Below are 22,241 nucleotides of genomic sequence, written 5' to 3' on the forward strand. Positions count from 1 at the left end.
CCGGCTCTTGGGGGAAACATGGATTACCTTTTCGAATTTTCTGAATATTTTACTGTATTGTTATGTTAAAAAAAAAAAAAAGGCAAAATAAATGAAATGAAACATGCACCCTCATTCCTGATATTCCTTTCTTTGTTTTTCATGTACTTTCATGCACAGTTGGATTCTATCCATACCAAACATGCACCTTCATTTTTAAGTCGTTAATATTTTCATGCTACATACATCCAATAGAAAGCTTAATAGTACCAATAAAAAACATTGCATCATGAAATAATATTGGGAACATATAAATTATTGTTTTATTACATCATATTATAATGAATTATATTTTCAAATTAGCAAATTATTGCTATAAATAGTTCTAATTTTTTTTGTCAATAAAAATATAATTATAATGACTGTACATGTTGTTAATAACTGTAATGTCATTGTTGTATGAAAACCTGCCAAAAATCCACTATTAAGGGGACAATTTCACATAATAATAATAATAATAATAATAATAATAATGCTAATAATAATAATATGGTAATAATAATAATAATATGATCTAATAATAATAATAATAATAATTATAATAATATAATTTCAAATATATTTATTTCTTCAAATATGGGAGGAGGACGAGGCCAATTAAGAACAAGGTTCCTATACAAAAGATTTGGTGGCAATGTAAATTTATATCATGGGCGCAATATATGATGGTTAACATTATTGATATTATATTTTCATTTGTTTATTATTATTGTATTTAATTATATTATTTGTTAATATTTATTCTTGATTTTTTTTCTAGGTGAGAGTGGTGCTGGTAAGACTGAGGCATCAAAAGTGATAATGAGGTATATGGCAGCCATTACCCATGCAAGTGGCCAGGACGAAATCAACAGGTAAATAGTGTTTGTCATGTCCCAATGGGCCATTCAAATCTTGAATAGCAAGCATACTGTGCTGTAGATGTGCTACTGTATCTCCCAAGCTCAATATTTAAAAAAATATATACTTTAACCAGTTTTTGTGTACTGCCCCCTCGGGGGCATAGACATTATGTTGTTGTCTGGCAGTTAACCCTGAGCGAGTAAATCCAATGGAGGTGCATGATGGGTACTACTACCACAAGTTAGGGGCGCCCTATAAGAAATCAAATAGAGAGTTCGAAACTCAAACAAAATTGTGTTTGAAACTCAAACATGCATCATAGAGATGCAGCATGTGTTTGATACACCTTTTACTGTCTTCTGAGATATGCCCTCTTGATTGTGGTATTACTTTTTGAGGTACATTAACAGACTTCTCAAGTTCGTAAAATACATTTCCGTAACCATGTCTTCTAGTTTCCATAGCAAATGAAAATATTCCTTAGCACCTGACAGGTCAGAAGTCTAGGGTCTCATAGGGACAATGTATGTAGCCAATGGTCCTGATGAAAAATCATTCTCTTGGACTTTCAACAATGTGCAAACCTATATATTTCTGGGTCTAGAGTATAGATAAATTTCCGTAGTGTCTTTGTTTATTTCCGTAAACGTCCATAATTAGGCAAAATTTTCATAGCAACTATGAACGTTCTATAGAACTTGAGAAGTCTGCAATAATTGGAGGATTTACTATCATAATATAGTACAAGTATAAGGTAGACACACCATCTGGCCTGGAGCCTATTTTTATCTCTCATCTAGAAGGCTGAAAATATTGTGCACTTTCAGTTCTTGCTTTCATGTTTTTTTTTTTGTTCATTCATTTTTAGAAGCATGTTTAATAAGTTATAGTAAGGAAAGTGCTTTCATAAATCAGTGAAAGCAAAAATGAATTTCAAGGGGAAGGTCCCATTTCATTCGGGCATGAACTACAGTAGGGCCTATATGCATCTAGTTACTGTAATGATGCTGCAATCATTGGCGACCAGGGTTTAAATTATTTGGCTGCCATTTAGAGAATCTGCCTTTTATCTTGCAGGAATGACTGTAGTACATTGTGTAGTCTATTTTTGATTTCATATTCTTGGAGTTGTACCAGAGTTAGGTACTTGTCCTTCTTGATAAGAAAGTATAATATATAGGTCTACTCCAAGTATTGAAATACATGCCATTGTGTCCTCCTTGAGTGCCCAACAGATTTGTTTTCAAGTGATTGCATTTAGACAATGAAATCTTATGTTCAGATTCAAGGGGTCTTTTTTTTGTCAAGAGGGAATTCTCATTTTCTTATTGAGAAATACTATTCATTGCTGATTGGTATGTTTGATATTTGAAGTATTTTACTACTCTTCATCGTTGCTCTCTTGGTTAGTAGTTTTGAATTCAAAGTAGGTTAAATAAGAGGAAGAAAAATAATGAATTTTAGAAAGTATATTGGAAAGATACAAGACCCAACATACTTTATTAATATTTAAATTATATTAATGGTAGTTTTTATTGTCTGCCGGAGGAGTATTACACTCTCATCTGCTTCATGTTACAGAAACTCGGGATAAGTCCCAGCCTTATGAGCCCTAGCGGCTCACCAAGGATTTACTTTTTATTGTCTGCCCAAAATGCAACTGAAATTAAAATTTGTGTTATTGATTGAAACAAGCAATACTGTAAGCCAATAGACGGATTCGGCGATGTTTGTTTACAGGTGGTCATGTGACATAACTGGGGTATACATGAAAAACATTACAGCGCGATAGTATAGAAAAAGATAATGTTATGGTTGCGAAAACAACCACTCACTATTAACGTGAGAAATAAATGGCTAGGAAAGGCAATACGATTGTTCTAAATAGTGTTTATTTATCTTAGCATTCTCCTAGGATTGTATGCTTTGAAATTTAAGTGATCCTTCGTAAACTGTAGCTAGCCCTAATATTGCAGCATATTCATGGGTCGAAGATCATCATGCATACCTAACTATGCTGTAGATGTGCTAGGGCCTACTGTAGGCCTATTACCTTTCTTGAAAAATCTCAATGTTTGCAGCCAGTATTCTTACAGCATTAACAAAACATTAAGGCAAAATTTTCAAGTTTAATTTCCAAGCAATTTGGTGTAATTTACTAGGAATTATGATGATCTTTACAGTAATAACAAAGGACAATGCAATAGCAATCGCCATGTATAGCACCACTGTGCCAGTCAGTTGTTTATATCCAACATCCAAGTTAGGTCATGTGAACGCCCATCGCCGAAACTCTCTATTCATGGTTGAAGCTGTGAATGCTTGTATTCAAGGTCAGTCGACATAAGCCTATGTTGTGTGTATGTGTTTATGTCGAAGGACCTTGATAGGAGCATGCACAGTTCAAACTACAAATTGCCTTAACTAAAGGCAAAGGTAATATGGCACTGGACCTGTTGTGTTGCCTGTCGCCTTGTACTGTAAACTTCTGTCCTGATTATCAAATTTTCTTTGACAAAGAAACTTTTATACCCATGTATAGTCCTAGTGTGCCTATATATGGTCATGATGTGATGTCATCATGACCATATATAGGCATGTCACATGTTTTTGTCAAATACAATTTGGCTGGCCAGGACTTAAGGTTTAGTTGAGAGAATAGCTGATCAAGAACAGGATTCAGACTTTACAACTAGGTATAAACAAAGATGGATTTGTTATTAAATGAACTACTATACAGTATGACATCACCTCATGAGAATGCAATTTTAAACCAAAACAAAATCATGAAAGAATATTTATTTCAGAAAACTCCCACACAATAAAATAAGTTATCAGTCATAGTATTATTTATACAATAGCATTTTTGTCTAAAGGCGTTGTTATTTTAAATTAAATTTTTGTCTGCTTGTAATTTCTGGTCATTGACTTAGATGATGTCAGTACAAGTACAAACTGAAATTGAATAAGCACTATAAATTGGATTTAAATACTATACTATAAACCAGGATCTACTTATTGATTTCCAGTCAAGTTTTTGTGTAGAAATATTCTTAAATGAAACAGTCCTACTGTATATACATTTATCTTCTTCAATACTTCTTAAAAGTTTTGATCTACTATATTATACAAAAATTAATTTAAAGGAAGTATTTTTATGCCCAAAATTATATATTCTATATTTATTTCTCCTGTCTTATGGCTCAGATAGCAAAACCACAGATTCTAATGTGGATGTGGATAACAATTTATTAAAAAAAGAACAGGAAGATATTTTACGATGTTGACATTTTACCAAGCATTGAAGAATTTTAGGAGGTTCAAGGTGACTTATGATTTCACTTTAAATCTATTAATACAAAAGCAATTATTATAACCTGGTGGATGTTTTTTTAGACTTGCTTTACCGAGAGATATATTTTTATGAATCGATGAAAAAATTACAAATTTGTATTTATCGGAACATTAAAATTACAAAAGAAAAATTCCTGTTGTGTCCATACATAGAAATAAACAAGTTCTGTATATGATAAATTAAAAGCTGCTCGTTGAACATTAAAGCATGTTTTAATGATTGAAATGTATGATGTAATAATTTTCATACAAAACCTACTCGAGACTATTAGAAGTTACGGTTGAAATCCCACCTACAGAAAAATTAAAGAATAATGTATGTACTTTGTGTCTGAGCTAGTAACCCTTATAACAAATGGATTTGGATTTATGTGTAACACATGCTATATCATAGTATGGATGATAATTTATTTATGTTTGAATTGCATTTACAACTCTACTGTAGTCCTACTCTAGGAGGGACTTCATAGTCTAATTTAACCCAAGTAAAAGATGACAAGTAATAATTTATTTTATTTATTCATTCTGAAAGTAATCAACAGTAAAAGCATTCAAGGATAAAAACACAGAAAAGTACAAAAAACAACTTATTCCCGCCGCGGTTCCTAAATTAGAATACTAAAATACCAGAATAATAATAGAACAATAAATATGGACAATACAATATTACATTTTAAATACTACAAAGAAACATTTTTTACTTTTAAAGATATAAACATCAAAATTTAACTATAGTATATTATGAATAATTATGTATTATTAATATAAATTATTTATAGTTTATATTGTTATTGGAAATTTTGTTAAATGATGCATGATACAGGGATGAATTAGACAGGAAGTATGATGGAGGGAAAAGTTGTGTGAAAAGCTCATATTGTTACATTGAGCAGTTATTGTCATTTTACAAGTTTTGCTATTAAAATTAATTTGGTTAAAAGCGTTATAGTACTATAAAATGAAACACTACATCAATACATTGAATAACACATGAAATTTCAGAGTGTACAAAGATGTGTGAATGGAGTCACTAATAAATTAATATCGCAATAGGTATATACATTAGTGGTGAAACCTTGTGAAATGAAATATGTTGCCATATTTCTTTAATTGTATTTATACAGGTAGGGCTTGTCTGTTTTGGGAAGGGAGTAAATGTTATTAATGCATGAATAATGAAACAGAATGTCAATGGGGAAAATAAGTGAGACTTTCATTATTTGCTTTCCAAATCATTTTTGTTGGTTCAGTTCTAGTAGTAAGTAATTAAAGTATCAATGTATATAATTTTTTCATAAAATAAATTTTATTTATTTAAACTTTATTATGGATAATCTATGCAAGTGCACTTGTTTTTATTGGTGTTCAGATTTCATACAATATATGAAAGTAAATACTTAAATGTTATATGTAGATAGGCAGTATATTAATAATTATTACAATATATTGAAAATGAAAATGTGAATAGGATGTAAAAAATCATTGTCAATCGATGAGGGAACGATTATTTAATGAACAACTGTCTTAGTTTTATTTAAATTAGAGACCAAAGCTGCTAAACCCCGGTCGCTAAAGTGGTCTTTAATTGGAGTGAGATCTGTATTGGTTTTAAATTTATATATAAAAATTTACAGAGTATCAAATTTCAATGACAGCAGACGCATTATGTTGGTGAATATTATAATTAATAGAATTTGATCGAAATTAAGGCAAGCGCAATATTTATGAGTACTTAGATAGGATTATAATTTTTCCCAAAATCAGGTCAAAATCATATTTAAGTTTGTACTCAAATATAAACCCTACTTGTAAATATCCCACTTAAAATGCTACAACTAGTTTACAACACATCAAATCAGTAGTCAAGTACCATATAATTTTTTTTACACTGTTTTTTTTTTTGTTTTGTTTCTGGATGCCTTTGTATATCATCGTGTGAAGATTTTTTCTAAATGAACAAATGAACACTTTAACTTAAGCGTCATATTCAGACTTAACTTATTTAGCACCTAATTACCCATTGAAGATTTAACTGCCTCTGTTATAAAAGAATTATTATTATTATTGTTTGATTTCTGTGATTTATACAGTGCACCCTTCAATTCGAGACTTTTCTATTATTCCGAGTCTTGAATTTAAGCGGTTACATTCAAGACTATTTTTTCGAAGAACCAGTATCAATCTTCAATACAGTAAATACTAGATGTGAAGACCGATCCTTGAGACCACCCCAAATTTTCAGGTCCCAAAAGGGTTCTCAAATTGGAAGGTGAACTGAATTTATATTTCATTATTTTATAAATTATTACTACAGTGTTACTAGATTGTTATTATTAGTATTTAACATTTTGTTTTGTCATTTATAGTTATAAATACATTTGTCAATTATTTATATAATTATTTAATCTTTATTATTTATTTCCATCATATGTTATGTTAGTTAAGAGAATTATATAGCACAAATTTATTGCATAAATAGAGAATATGTATTTAAGTTCAAATATTAGAAAAGGTTGAGGCATAATATAGTACCGTACACGATATGGGAAATGTGTGGGAAGGCGAGGATTCTGTTACATTTTAATGTGTCTGTCCAGTCAGGTTTGCTATTGCCAATTATGAAAATTATTTCCTTACAAAACCAAGACTTTTAGAGTGTGATTTATTATTATTTGAATTTTTATGGTATTTTTTTAGGAGTTTTCACACTATTTATTGTGTTTTTTATTCATAAGTTTCACTTTGTAAGGTTTTGAGTTATTATTTATAGACTCACTAGTTATAATTTTAAAAAGGTTCACAAGATTCACAATCTCATTCTCTCTTCATTAAGTACAAAAATAATGTTAGTGATAAAGTAGTTTATGCTAGCCATAATTAAAGAAACAGTTTCTTGTCACAATAAACAATAATTGGATTGTTTGAAGATTTGCTAGTCATTTTAACATTTAACAAAATGCTATTCATAATAAAAATAGGTGATCTCATTTTTTTTTTTATTATCAAACCCTTTTTTTTTTTTTTTAAATTCTATTCGGCAAGAGGAGTGTAATGATAACTGAACAAAAAAAAAATCTATGACAACTACTTCATAAGGCTATATGCATTCATGAATGTTTTACATGCATATTGTTTTATTTGTAAAAATACAAAATTAAGAATCAATCGATCAATTGATTCAGTGGTTGATTGATTATTATTATTACTAGATTAGGGATGGTTATTGCCTATAGCCATGAGCATGCAGTCCATCTTTTTGCTTCCTCTTTTTATCTTTTTCATAATAGTAATTTATGTGGCCAACAAACCTATAACTCCTATCATTTGTTCAGCTATTTTTAGATACTCCATCTTGTCCCTTCTCAGTAGATCCTTTAATTTTTTTAGATTTTGATGACTAGCAAACTATCCGTACTACTTGCTTTCATGTATAAATTTGGCAGACAACATATGAATTTTCAATAGAATTAACTTGGTAATTATATTCCTTTTCACTTTTTTCAGAGTTAAAAACATTCTCATCCAATCAAATGCCCTGTTAGAAGCCTTTGGAAATGCCAAGACAACTCGTAATGACAACTCCAGTCGGTTTGGGAAGTACATGGACATCAACTTTGACTTTAAAGGTGACCCCATTGGGGGCCACATTAGTAACTACCTTCTGGAAAAGGTATGAGCATTTTACAGTTCCAGATACCAATGTGTTACAACCTTCTATATAATGTTATGTGGTTTATAGTGCTTTTCACAATAAGTCTGTTAGCAATTCAGTGGTGTTGATACATATGTAGAAGTTTGAAAATTGTTTATGAAGAAGAAATTATTGTAAACATACACAATGAGAAGAAAGATATTTTGACCACCTAATGTTTTATTGTACCGAATCTCAGTACGTTGCCAAATACTTGCAAATCAAATCAGATTTAACACTAGTTACTAGGCAAACCAAGCTTGGTGGTCTAGTGTTGTGATACCAGGTTAGTTATCTGGAGGTTGTGGGTTCGATTTCCACTCAAATCACCGCAAGTATTTTGGAACGTACTCAGTATTTGGTACGATAACACTTCAGGTAGTGCAAAACATCACTCCTATAATATTTTCCTGACACAAGCACACATCAAACTAACGTATTATGAAATATGATTTTTTAAAAATTAAAAACAAACTGAATAACCTGGGAGTATAATTTCAAACATTTAAATCATATTTTGATTATATAAAATGTCACTTAATCCGAGTAAATGATCATAGTCATTTATCGCTTCTGCAACAACTCGCCTGTCTTATCTGGAATTTCCTCCGGCAAGTTTTAAGTCAAAATTGAACCATGAGTGGAAAAGTGTGTACCAGATCATTATCCAGAAGATGCATGGATAAATTTTGTGCTTGAACGGAACGGGCCCATAGTGAAATATTATACCACTGTAGAGTAATAATTTTACTGTCAGAAATATCAGTGATGACTCTTATAAATCCCTGATGGAGTATATTTAACACTAAATTTTAAATTTATGTTTTTCTAGTCACGTGTTATAAGACAGCAAGCTGGTGAACGCAACTTCCATTCTTTCTACCAACTTCTTTGTGGTGGCACTGACCAACAATTAGCTGCATTTAAATTGGAGCGTAACCCAGAAATGTATCATTATGTAAATCAAGGCAATAGTGTTAAGGTATCACAGTTTATATCATTTCTTTTTAACTTTCTTTTTTTTTTTTTATTAAACTGAAAAGGCATAACAAGCAATGACTGTTGGAATGGCACCTTTGATTGATTGATTGATTGATTGATTGAATGATATCTGTTATTACATACATTACATTTTTTGAGTACCTATTATTGGTTTTTTTTAATATATGTAAACAAACCATAATATTTAGTATATTTAAACAAACACTATTCATAGCCAAATAGCACGATTCAACATTTTTTTTAAATGAAAACAAAAATGATGTATAAAAATACAGATTTAAATGTTTTACAACTACATTATTTGTATTCCCTCTCAGTTCATTTATTTTATACTTTAATACTTGCAATACGTTTCTTAACACTTATTCAACACAGCATTATTTGGAACCAACTTTTGTGTTATATTTATGTCACTGTGATTGTGAATATGTTCGCAAGCCCTATTAATATCTATGCAATTGTTAACATACCTTAATTGCCGCTATAATTTAGAAATACTCATTACCCTCTCTAAATGACATTTCTTGATGAGTTTTTAATGGTTCGCAATTTCCTATTATTATGATATGATACTACATCAAACTGACTGCATCTGTTTAGGTCGTTTGTATTACAGATGCTACTATATTATGTTCTGTAGACATCTGTATACCTTACCTCTAAACACGACCCTACAAATTTGAATGAGTATCCGAGAGTATTAATTATGTTTGGGTAATTATTAAAAACTTAGATTTGTCAGAGGCAGGTGTTGCAGCTATAAACCTTTTTTCTTAACTTCCAGTTGAGACGTTGAGGTTTCGAGTGTCAGGCTGGTGGTTTGTTTGTGTATATATAATTCTGTATACCCAGGAGCTATAATATGCTACCTGATTAGGGAATGATGTGCCTAAAATATCTTCACCCCTTTTAAAATCCTTTTTATTAGATTATCAGGTAAATAGACACAGTTATGGATATAGTACAACAATCTGTAGGATGAATTGTCAGAAATGCTATTAATACATTTAATTTAAACAGTAAAAACATTTTTATATGGGCTAGAAACTGATTCGTACATATAAAAATGTTTTTACATTTTTATGTATAAGTAGACCTTTCTGTTTCTTTTTATTTCAGCTCAATCAACAAGACATGGTAAACTTCATTTTATTTTTGTTTTTTAATTTACTCTTGTCTTTTCATTTCAATGTTTGTTTTTAAAAAAAAATATATTTTTCCAATTTTGATTGTAATTTCTTTCAGTTGATATAAGTATCTTGTTTTGATTATTATTTCCTTCGGTGATTGTTATACTAACTTTAGACATACAGCCATTTACATATTTACATAAATACCAATACTCAGTTTTTTTTGTGTATACATTATATCGTGTGTGTTGGATTGATTTATATATTTGACCTACAGTAGCATCCATTTGTTTGTAACATTTCCATAGCAACAACATGTAATCATCAAGTTTGGTTGATTGCACATATTTTTATAATTGATTGGTTTTTAAAACAACTAACAGTGGATCTATTATTGAATTATGTCATTATTATCAAATATTTATTAATGATGGCTTGTATGTGCATTGTTTATTATTATGGAATGCTCGACTACTATAATGAACTTTTACAGTATATGAGTTCATGTGTGTATTTGCTGTGCATTTAGAATGTATGAGCTTTCGAATGAAATCATAATCACCACCGCCAATATTATCATCATTATCACATCATCACCTTCATCATTAAATAGGATTCTCATCATAGGGCGGGACTTTTTTTATACCTTGTTTAATGAACCCACCGACTGCAAATATAGAAATTTTCGAATAAAAAAAAAAAATTATATTTTTTGCCAATTAGCGCTGGCACAATAAAGTGGAAATTTCAGAAAAAAACTGAAAGTTTTTCTTTATTTTTATTACGCCCTCCACTGCCTTGAAATCTCCTAACGAAGATAAGATATGTATATTTCTTCCTAATTATATAAATTTGAAGCATTTAACCATCCTATTTTACATTCACCAATAAAATTTTATTTTTATTTTCTCCTCTGTCTGAATGTTTTTTGCAGAACAATTTGCTAAATAAAAAAACAAAATTTTATTTTTATTCAACCCCCCTCCGTTGATCTTTAAAAAAAATAAGTATGCGAAACAAGGAATAAAAAAAGTCCTGTTTTTAAAAGTAAAAAAAATCCACAGTTCGTACATTTGCAATATAAAATAAGTGAATTTGTCGAATTACATGCTCTCCATTCAAGCAAATGACATCCTTATTGGATGTTAATCTCTTTCAATTTCCTTGAAGTCATTGTGCCATTAAGCTTCTTGGTTGTCTCTAAGCAGTTGTACTGTATGCTTCCTTGATTCACAAATTACTTGACTTAAAAATATAATAAGAAAACATACTGGTGGTTGTCAAACCTATGCATCCAGTGATTCATCCTGATGATATTACAGCCTGGCAAGTTTTCGTGTATACTGTCTCCAATAAACTGTAAAATAGCAGCTAGTTCCGGCCAACCATTTATAATAAGCAGGGATGGATCCTTCAGGGGTGGCAAAAAAGGTGCTCATCTTCTCTGGCAGCAGCATAAAAAGCTGTTTTTAAAGAGAAATACTGTACATCACTAAAAGGGTGAAAATTTGCATGCTTTCAGGACCCATGGACAAAGACAAAGAAAGGAACAATCAAACTCTCCCTACTTGGATTATGTCCCTAATTGGCGTTTCTAATCAGAAAGTCACTGGTTTGAATTTGACAACTTGTTTGTGTCCTTGGGCCATTTGGGTCTTCATGTTGCCTCTCCTTACCTAAGAGTAGTATATGGTAGGTCCCAATCCCAGTGCACTGATACCTACACTGTAGCTAGAACATTATGGAAAACTTCCCCCAGGGAGCAGAGTATATATTTCATAGCTGTTTTGAGCCAGTGACTTGGTAATGATGTTAATCAGATGGAGACTTGTACTAAGAGTTGCATATTATTATTATTTCAAATGCAGTCTTCATAATAAATGTCTGGTTATAATGTTGATATTTTACTGTCTCAAGGATCGCTAATTATAGCAAAAATATTAATATACACAGCCAGCTGGATTATGTTCTTGTGTTTATCCATATCAGTGAATGCAATAAACAGATATCTGCCATTATACTCTGTTTAAATTTTTATTTTACACAATGAATATACATGTAGTATATAAATATTAAATTGCACATGTTTTGTTTTTGTAATTTCATTCATATCTTTTAATGTAATAAACAGATTTTTCTATTATATTCTTGTTAATGTTTTATATTTTTTATAATGAATGCACATGGATTGTTAATATTTAATTATCCTTATTTTAGGTTGGGTCTGTTAATGACAGAAAAGATTTTAAAACTGTGCAAGAAGCAATGCGTGATATGCAGTTTTCTCCGGATGAGTGCAACACAGTTTGGTCAACTGTTGCATCTATCTTGCATCTTGTAAGCATTAAATTTCACTGATTTAATTTAATTATGTTGCACATTTTCACAACATATGCCTGTTTACCAGTGTCGTATCTAGAGGTCTTGAAATTGGGGGGGGGGACCCTAGATGCGCCACTGCTGTTAACAAAGAACTGGCTACAACCTTTTGTGGGTTCTGTAATTCAAAATGATAATGTACAATAACTGATGCAATATTCCATTTAAGGAATAATAGCCTTCAGCAAAATATGGATTTTTTTTATGATCTGATATTGGTACATTGCATAGTCCACATTGAGTTTGTAATATATTTGTAAAAATTTAATATAATTAAATGTAAATAATAGTGCTGTAACCTATTATTGTACATGGTTCAATACTCAGTGGCTTTTATATTTAGAGTTTGCCATTGTATCAAGATCATTGTATAATTGTTTCCAATATCAATGTGGTTTAAACGTAGAATTAACAGGAATGGGATTGAAGGAGAAAGATGCACACCTTTGAATCATGTGTTCCTGGCTTCTAGTTCATCTTCACTTCTTAATCCTCATATCAGTATCAAGTAGTGTATCTTTTTAACTTTTTTCTCAAAACCACTAGCGGTCTTTCCATACATACATCTGATTTACCTTGTTTGTGTATACTGTATTTTAATCCTGTACAGTATGAATGTTTTTTTGCTCATCGTACATGATATTATTTATACTGTGTACTCGGTACATCCCCAAATACATGTGAAAAAAACACCTTTTTTAATTAGCATTATAGTACCTGTCTGCTACTTGGGGAATTCCATCCCAACTACTAAGCGCAAGGTAAGTGTTGTAGTTGTTATGATATTGAACTAGTAATGTGAAGGTTCTGAATTTGATTCGCATACGAATCGAAATAAGCTACAAAATCTGAATGAAGGATACCTTTTTTTAGGGTGGGATTACTTTTGATAGCGAAGACAATGAACAATGTTTTGTGAAGAATGCTGATGAGTTATCTACAATAACTCAGCTGCTTCAAGTCCAGCAAGATGACCTAGAGAAAGCATTGTGCTCTAGAGTGGTGGCTGCCAGAGGAGAGGTCATGGAAAAAGGCCATACAACAGAGCAAGCTGAATACGGTAGAGATGCCTTTGCAAAGGTTAGAAGAGCTTTAGTTTGGTGTTTAAAGATATACCAGTGGCGGATTCAAGGAGGTCAAGAGGGCCAACCGTCCCATATCCCCCCCCCCCCTAAATTTTCCAAAATTATTTTCAAAAATGGAGAAAAATTGAAAATTTTACTCTAATCAAACTTTAGAGTGAAAGTGTCATTTCTAGCCATCTAGATTTATAGATCCCCCTTCCTACCCATCTGAAAGTCCTTTCCTGAATCCCATTTACCCTATTTCAAATTACTGGATCTGCCATATATAGACTGGGTTCCAGTCCCTAATTTTGCCTTAATCAGTGAAAACTATTGAATATATATCTATTTTGGCACCAATGGCATTCCATATTACTTACTTGCATGGCATTCCATACTATACTTTTTTTGGATTTTCTAATTCGCATCCAAGTTGAACAATATAACAAGGTTCTCGACATAAACCGGCCCTGGTGGCAATCTCCAAAATTGGCTATACTAGGAAACTAGTGGCAAGTCTATATCTGCCACTGTATACTATGGTGAAATGTTAAACAATGTTGAGAAATAAAAAAAAAATATATATTAAAACATTAACTAAATTGAGTAAGTAGTCAACACAGATGGTGCAGTATGTCTCAGAGGTTTCATGCTTGCCAATTTCAGCTTTTTAAAAAGTACTCCTAATACCATATATAGTATTTGTAATGAAATGAAACAAAAAACAAAAATTCAAATTAAAGAAATTATAATCCAGTTCAGCTTTGATGAAGCATAAGGATATTTTCTGGTACTTCATGAGTAGACAAGTAGGCAGATTTTTCAAACTAGAGTTCTTGATAATGGACCCAAACGGATGAAAATTGATGAAAACACAACACACTTTAAGAAAAGAACTAAGGATGTGATGGTAAACATGTTTCAGGTGTTCAACCTATCTGCAGTACAAACAGAAAAAAACCCCAAAAAACTTCGCCCTTCTTAACTACAAGTATATATACAGACCTAAATGAATATTAATAAGTTATACCAATGCATTAATACTTCATACTAATTACAAAGTTGTAAACTTAAGTGTTTGAGTTGGAGATTTGGACTGTTCCATCTAATATGCAGTAATTCTTTCATTTGTAATCAAATTTCACTGTTATCTTTGTCAATTATACTTTAAAGCATTTAGAATTAAAAGTGGAAATAAAGAAAATAATAGGAAAATAGCAAATATACATCTAAAAGTTGAATGTCAATCAGATGAATCATTTGGTAGGAAAGATTGTCTCCAGCTTTGCCCAATTTATGAGTTTCATATGAAAAATATGAAATCAATCCCATATATGGATCTAATAATGACATCATTATGCATACAGTATAAATGAACAAGTCACAAATATTAGTCAGACAAATTGGTATTGTGGAGAGAGCTTAAAATGAATTCCCCTTTAGAACTGTGGAGTTTTTAGATTTCTATAGCCGCATATTTACTGAATTATCTCATTTTTAATTGACATTCGAGGGTTTTCTTTCAACAGTTATTCTGTGTTTGTAGATTTTATACCTAAGGCATACCAGAGGTACTCTGGATGTAATCATCGAAATTCCATTACTTACGCTTCTATGATTTCCTCAAGGAAGATATTAAGAAAATATGACAAGTTAGCTTAATGCAGATAACTATCTGACCGTCAAAATATATTATAATATATATTCAATATGCTGGTGCGTTATTTAATACACAGGCCATATATGACCGTCTGTTCAGCTGGATTGTAAGCAAGGTCAACGAAGCTATTGAGGTGAAAGGATCAAATATAAAGTACGGAAAGAGCACACTTATCGGTGTACTTGACATCTATGGCTTTGAAATCTTTGATAACAACAGGTAAGCTTCTATAATTTTTTTTAATCTGTCTGCCAATGTTGACATTAAGTACATCTTTAGATCCACTGATGAATACAAAAATATTTTTTTGTCGATACTATTATTGGATTAAATGAAATATTTTATCTTAATTTCGACTTGGGAAATCTTGAGTACTGCTTTTAATTTCGATCATCAGTCAATACATTGTGTTCAAAACATGTACATCAATATTGTAGATACTTTGACAGACTACATTTTTTTTTCTATTATTATGGATGAATCTTATGCACTGCTGCAGTGTGTTCGCCCACGTGAAATGAATCACTTACATGGTCATAATATTTTTCTTCATTATAAACAGTATTAATAATTTGTCAGTAAACTAATCTACTTCTTTTATAATCCAATAATATCCATTGGTAAATAAAAAGAAAAACTGGTTCTTATCTTACTTTTTGAGTATACTGCGGTTGCGCAGATATACTCTATACTTGGGTAGTCAAATTCCCCTGTAAAATGGAATGTGTTATTGGTTCATCACAAGTATGCGTTCCAACTATCCATCTAACTTATTTGAGAGTTGGTAATTGGACCTACATTTGACACCAATTGCTTCTAATGGACAATGTTTAGAGTATATCTTGACTAGTTACTTAGAATACTGCAGTATATTCATGCTCCTACAGGAACCTATTTTTAATCAAAGAGAATTCAACAAAAGGACGCACATTTCCCCCGCAAACATAGTGCGTACATACAGTCCTTTGATCTTTGCTGTGGCATCGACAATCCGATACTAGCTGAAAGTGCAGCCGTCAGTTATTAGTCTATGCGTGCCATACGTTTTATGGTGTTACTATTTTATTAATTTTGGGTACTTCACAATATCTGTTACATCTGATTTCTTTTGACCACGTGCTTGTTAAGTGATTCTGTAAACTATAATTTAATTCGTGAAAATTTACAATTTTTATAAAAATTCATGTTCTTATATAACATTAAACTTTCATTTTGAAAATGTTGGACTAAGGTACACCAAACAAACATTTGAGTAGATAAAAAAATCTATTTATCTTTCCTGCGAAGCAAGTCTCATGAACCATCAGACATCACCTCATCAGTAAAATTGATGCTGAAATAACGAATAATTTCACTCTAATGTTATGTAAAAATTCATTAGGCCTTTGTAACCACAGAACGACGCACAATTATCATGGCAACTATAGCCTGGTTCTCATGAGAGAGCCCTAGTATCCGGATTGGGAGCTAACCGTTAGCACCTGCGTGAGAATGCCCGATCAGTTAGCGCTGACCATTAGTGGTGTCCGGATACCGCTAACGGTTAGCAAGCGCTATCGGTTAGCAAGTTGAGAGCGTTTCTATCATCAACCAATCACACGTACGCCTTTACAATTTCCAGTTTCTTATTGGCCAGTGATTCGATCATCATATTGTTGGTATCCGGATCGGGATTTTCTCACATGGACGCACGGCAGCTAACGGTTAGCAGGATCTGGATCCTGCTAAACCCTTAGCAGCTGTGTGAGAACATAGCGTAACATGCGCATGGGTAATTTGTCACACGCTGACAGTTTTATGGTTTGGTTGCTATGGTTTTTGTGACAATCAGCGTGTAGGGGTGTGCGGCGCATAGACTGTCGATGCCAGAGTTATAACCTTTGATGTCCTGAGATGTGCGTCCTTTTTTTGAATTGCCTTGTTTTATTATAGTAGTTTTCAAGGTTTACCTGCACATTATTTTATTTATAGATTGTTGTTTATGAACATCCTTAATAATTAAAATAAACATGAACAAATTAAAACTACAATTAAATTTATTGATAGCCAATAATTTTCATTAATTTCTTTAATGAATAACACATTATTATCATTATGTGGAAGACATTAATAGAAATAATGGCTCTATTATGTGATTAGGCAGCTTATTGGGTTCGTTGCTAATGGAGCTTGCCATGCAAAAAACAGCATCAGTGACTAAAACAAGAAAATTGAGTTTTTAATAATTCCATATCCTCCACATTATATGCTTTAAAATGATAGGTTATTTTACTGGAATCGACTTACGCCAAAGTTATGAGTAAAAGTATTTACAGCTTTTCTGTACTAAAGTATACAATACTGCAACATTTTTATGCTAATATACTTAACATTTATTGACAGTATGCTGGTTTTGGGATGGCATGCCTCATATGTATACCAGTAATATTTTGATATTTAAAGAATCTTTCAATTGTAGATAGAAAAGACAATATGCGGAACTGTAAACATTGCATTATTATTTTCAAGTTTTAAAAGCCTGAAAGAGTGGCTTAAGTACTCTCTCTTAAATTATATACTTTTGCAGCTTTTTTCTATATATTGATCTGAGAGGCAGCTAGCTTCTGAGTTATGTTTAATATTTGGTTTAACTGCCAAAGACCATTTTATTTCCTTATGCTTTGTATGTTTTGTTTGTACTTCCAATTATTGTTTTCTGATTGTTGTGTCTGTAGTACATGTTGAATTTTGCTTTTGTTAATTGTGTTGACAAGAGTGGCACTCATGATTTCTGTTTAATGCTGTACTGCATTACATGCTGCTTTGAGTTTTTATCTGAACTATGAGATTTGGCGTGCGCTGTATAATCGCAAAGAAAAGGCGCAATATAAATACCCATATTCGTACCAGTACTAATTTGGGTAATTTTTAAATAGGTATGAATAGAAAATTGAATTCATTTTATGTCTAAGGTATTAGTCTGTTGTTTATACTGACTTCAGTGCTGATTTTTTCATATTAAGGATTTTTTGCCTTTTCACCAAACATATAGTAGTATAGATTTGTTTAGTTTTTTCTGTGTTTTTCTTTAGTTTTGAGCAGTTCTGTATTAATTACTGTAACGAGAAGCTTCAGCAACTTTTCATTGAGTTGGTTTTGAAGCAGGAGCAAGAAGAGTATCAGCGGGAAGGGATACAATGGCAGGCAATCGAGTATTTTAACAACCGGATCATCTGTGATCTAGTCGAAGAGAACCACAAGGGAGTTATTGCCATCCTAGACGAAGCTTGTCTAAATGTTGGCAAAGTCACTGATGAGGTAATTTCCTGTTCTTTTATATTACATATGTAATTATTGTGGATCTTATACCAGTATTCAAGCAGAATTTAATAATATGATATCCTTAATAATATTTAAACAAGTCCTAAGTGTTGGGCTTGTTTTTGGCTGAATAAAACCTTGGATTTTGCTGAGCTTGAGCAAAGGAACATGGAAATAGAAGTAGTTATTGCCAAGCCACCCACACTTCATCATTGCTGTTCTTCATTTGTAATCTGTATCATAAAAAATTTATTCAATACTTTGAATACTCTGGCATCAAGCCAGCCAATATATATAATCTAAATGACAACATCATTTCACCAGGCAATACCTCAGAATATATAAGTAGTTATTTTTATATATGTATATTTAAAGCTACAATTTTGTTTTAGAGTTGTGTGTGGATGGTCATTCATATTCTTGCCATCAAATTCAAGAGTTTTGACTATATAACTCTGCTGACGTTGATGCTGTAAATGAATATGCATAACAGTCTTATTCATTTTTATAAGGCATTGTTGATTAGATGCTATAAATGTTGACTTGGAATTTAAAGAATTTCATTAGCTTTGATAGAATTGTAGCTGACACTAGAAATGGTATTATTAAATTAGAATCACATTATAATGATTATTTGCACTCTTATACAATATGAAAGACATTGGCTATTGTTACACCAGTCTCAAACAAATTCCTAATTCTAATTGGATGTTATTGTATGTATGGATTGGATTAATACAACAACTAGGAATTATAATTTTTTTAATACCCCTTTTACACTGCCAAGGTGTTAATTCCAGAATACCGGATACATTTCCATTTACATTGAACAAAAAGTCCGGGTTTATCCCGAGTTGCACACATTTTACACCGGCAACGAACGCAGGTTCAAATACTGCCATCAATTTTTGTTGCTATGGTGATCATCACTTCGCTCGAGTTCTTGAGTCGTGAAGAAGCTGCATGTATCTGCAGATTTTTTTAAAAATAGTGCGAATTAAATCAGCATGAGTTTGTTATCAAGTCTATACCAAAGCGCAGGGGGTTTAATTTGAAAAGTGTCTTGGCCTAGCCTGTTTGCCAGCAAAGTTTAGGCCTACCTGACCACAGCTGTGATAGGCACCAGGTAAGGACTATACTCCGGAATGGGATTCCTTTACACTGGCGACTCTGGTGTGTACCCGGCTTGTTCAACGCTGAATGCGCCCCACACAGCGAACCCGGGTTGTTTTGCAAAAAGGGTGATATTTTTTGGCGTTCACATTAACCGCAACTTGGGAGTTTCTAGCTTGAGTTTTGTAAAATTTCCGGGTTTTGTCCAGAGTTTTGCTTGCAGTGTAAAAGGGGTCAAGACTGGTGTATAATAGCCAATGCCTATAGAGTACTACTCTGTTACGTCACGATACCACGTACTACTACTCCGTTGCTATCGGCAACACAAAATGCCACCGGACGCCATTTCCTCCACTGACAAACCATTGATCCCAGTTTCTAACGTAATTATTAAGATGTTGTATCTTAGTTTTTCCTTGTAAATTTTAGTCAATTGAATGTGTGTTCGATAACTAATATAATGTGAGCTTTTGTGTTTTTAGTATATTTAGCTTTTGTGTTTTTAGTATATTATTTGATTTTAAAATGCGTATTCCAGGAAGCCTATTCTAAGATTCTATTTATTAAGATTATGAAGTCATGTAGGCGTAATAAATGGTAACCAACGTCTGGTTGACAACTGAGGCTATGTTCTCACACGGCAGCTAACGGTTAGCAGGATCCGGATCCTGCTAACCGTTAGCTTCCATGTGTGAAAATCCGGATACCAACAATATGATGATCGAATCACTGGCCAATAAGAAACTGGCCTCAACTTGCTAACCGATAGCGCTTGCTAACCGTTAGCGTATCTGGATACTGCTAACGGTTAGCGCTAACCGATCGGGCGTTATCACGCAGGTGCTAACGGTTAGCTCCCGATCCGGATACAAGAGCTCTTGTGAGAACCAGGCTAGAGGGTGCCACCTGGTGTTGTGACAACACGACTGTTTTACTCTGTATGAAAAATTAACTTGTAATAAATGTAGGACGGGAATTGTTTTTAAATGGATTCCATGGTGGATATTGTGTTTTTGGAAAACCTAATAATATTAGCTTGTCATATGGAACAAATTGTGTATGATGTCAAGAAAACTTAAATATTCAATACAAAAGGTATCTTGTATGGATAACAAAACTGCATGATTTTTAAGTGTTATGTTTTTAAGAAAATTTAACCTTTCAACTTTGTTGAAAACTATATATAATAATAATAATAATTGTTGACTTATGTAGCGCATTTTGTAGACTAACCTCTATGCGCTTTACATTCTTACCCCTGGTCACTGGATCAAACACATGGAACAACACTTATGCCCCATAATGTTGCAGCTGTAATCAGCGCCTGGTTGTGTTTGAACCTACCAGGTACCCACTTGTACTCCTGGGTGGAGAGAGACAACCGTAGATAAAGTGTCTTGCCCAAAGACACAAGCGACTTGTACAGCGAGAGTTTCGAACTCCCAAACTTGAGGTTTGAGATCCCAAGCCACAACCAATGTGCCAACCACTTCTGCAACTATTATGGGATGTTCCCCTTGAGAAGACGAGAAGAGTCCCGAAGGAGGGTGACCCAAGCTGTACTGTACTGTGGGCTGTTGGCAGGAAACAGCTCAAATAAACCCAGATATTCAGTTTGGTCTGGCCGTTGGGCCCCCCCCCCCCACTTTTTGAAAGTAAAGAAAAAGAAAGAATAAAGAAATAATTGATCACCCATAATGCCTCAGAGGTTATTTTCGGGCATATACAGTAGAAAACAAAAATTTTGCACTGGAATGGCCCCCCCCCCCCCAACCTAGGGTAGTGTTTTCTCGATCGGCCGCATTTTGGCCCCCTTCCGGACATTTCTGGATCTGCCCCTGTTGTTTTGGTTGTTATTGTTTTACTAGTATTCACGATCGATTTCACATATTTACGTTGTGCAGCGTAAAAACCAACTGTGTTATTAAAATATGTACACTACCACTTCAATTTGCCCAATCAGTTCAGCATTAAGCAGGAATTTAGCTTATCATTTTTGCCTTTTCCTTTCACATACTTCAATATAACAACAATTGTTTTTATTATACTGTGAAAGGTTTTTTAATGTATACTAAAAGTTTTGAAACTTGCATGACAGTTTCGGTCACTGACAATCAAATGACTTTCAATGAATGAATTCAACTAAAGACTAGATGAAATCCTTCCAAGTATTACAATTGTTTTTGTTTTTAGATGTTCCTTGATGCAATGAACAAGAAGTTAGCAAAACACCCCCACTACACAAGCAGAGCTCTCCAACCCACTGACAAGACTTTGGCACACAGCCAAGATTTCCGCATCCGGCATTATGCTGGAGATGTGACGTAAGTTTTCAATGCAGAGAAAATTGTGTTTAAGATTAAGTAGGTTTTATATTTAAAAGCGGTAAACGAAATGTCTGACAAGTTTATCTTGTTTTTATGCAATAATAATAGCATGATAGTGTAGGAGTAAGATCTAGTTTATAAATTTATTTGTTTCAACAAAATAACATTTATGGTACAAAAACAAGACCCCATTGGGAATAGATTACTGAAATTAACATATCTAAACTAATGTTATTTTAAACCCGACATGCATATTGTTGACGACAATATACTGTAGCAGAAAAAACCAAATTTAAGCCGTAAGTGTTCTGCTAAGATTGTTCATGATCGACATATATT

The 22,241-nt window shown here is 32.5% G+C and overlaps 1 protein-coding gene across 3 annotated transcripts in view; it reads left to right on the forward strand.

Annotated features, from left to right (window-relative positions):
* LOC117101430 (unconventional myosin-Id-like) overlaps positions 1–22,241 on the forward strand; it is a 59,428-nt gene that overhangs the window by 21,951 nt on the left and 15,236 nt on the right. For 2 of the 3 annotated variants that reach the window (XM_033241404.1, XM_033241403.1), the window contains exons 3-11: positions 800–893; positions 7,741–7,906; positions 8,760–8,909; positions 10,049–10,066; positions 12,277–12,396; positions 13,312–13,518; positions 15,239–15,381; positions 18,234–18,459; positions 21,769–21,899. In XM_033241404.1, coding sequence (XP_033097295.1) covers positions 800–893; positions 7,741–7,906; positions 8,760–8,909; positions 10,049–10,066; positions 12,277–12,396; positions 13,312–13,518; positions 15,239–15,381; positions 18,234–18,459; positions 21,769–21,899 — 1,255 coding nt within the window. The remainder of the gene's footprint in view (positions 1–799; positions 894–7,740; positions 7,907–8,759; positions 8,910–10,048; positions 10,067–12,276; positions 12,397–13,311; positions 13,519–15,238; positions 15,382–18,233; positions 18,460–21,768; positions 21,900–22,241) is intronic. The other variant, XM_033241405.1, reaches the window with a different exon arrangement.

The sequence above is a fragment of the Anneissia japonica genome, unplaced genomic scaffold (genome assembly GCF_011630105.1).
Source record: "Anneissia japonica isolate Jap-2015-1 unplaced genomic scaffold, ASM1163010v1 scaffold287782_len627234_cov183, whole genome shotgun sequence".
NCBI classification, from domain to species: domain Eukaryota; kingdom Metazoa; phylum Echinodermata; class Crinoidea; order Comatulida; family Comatulidae; genus Anneissia; species Anneissia japonica.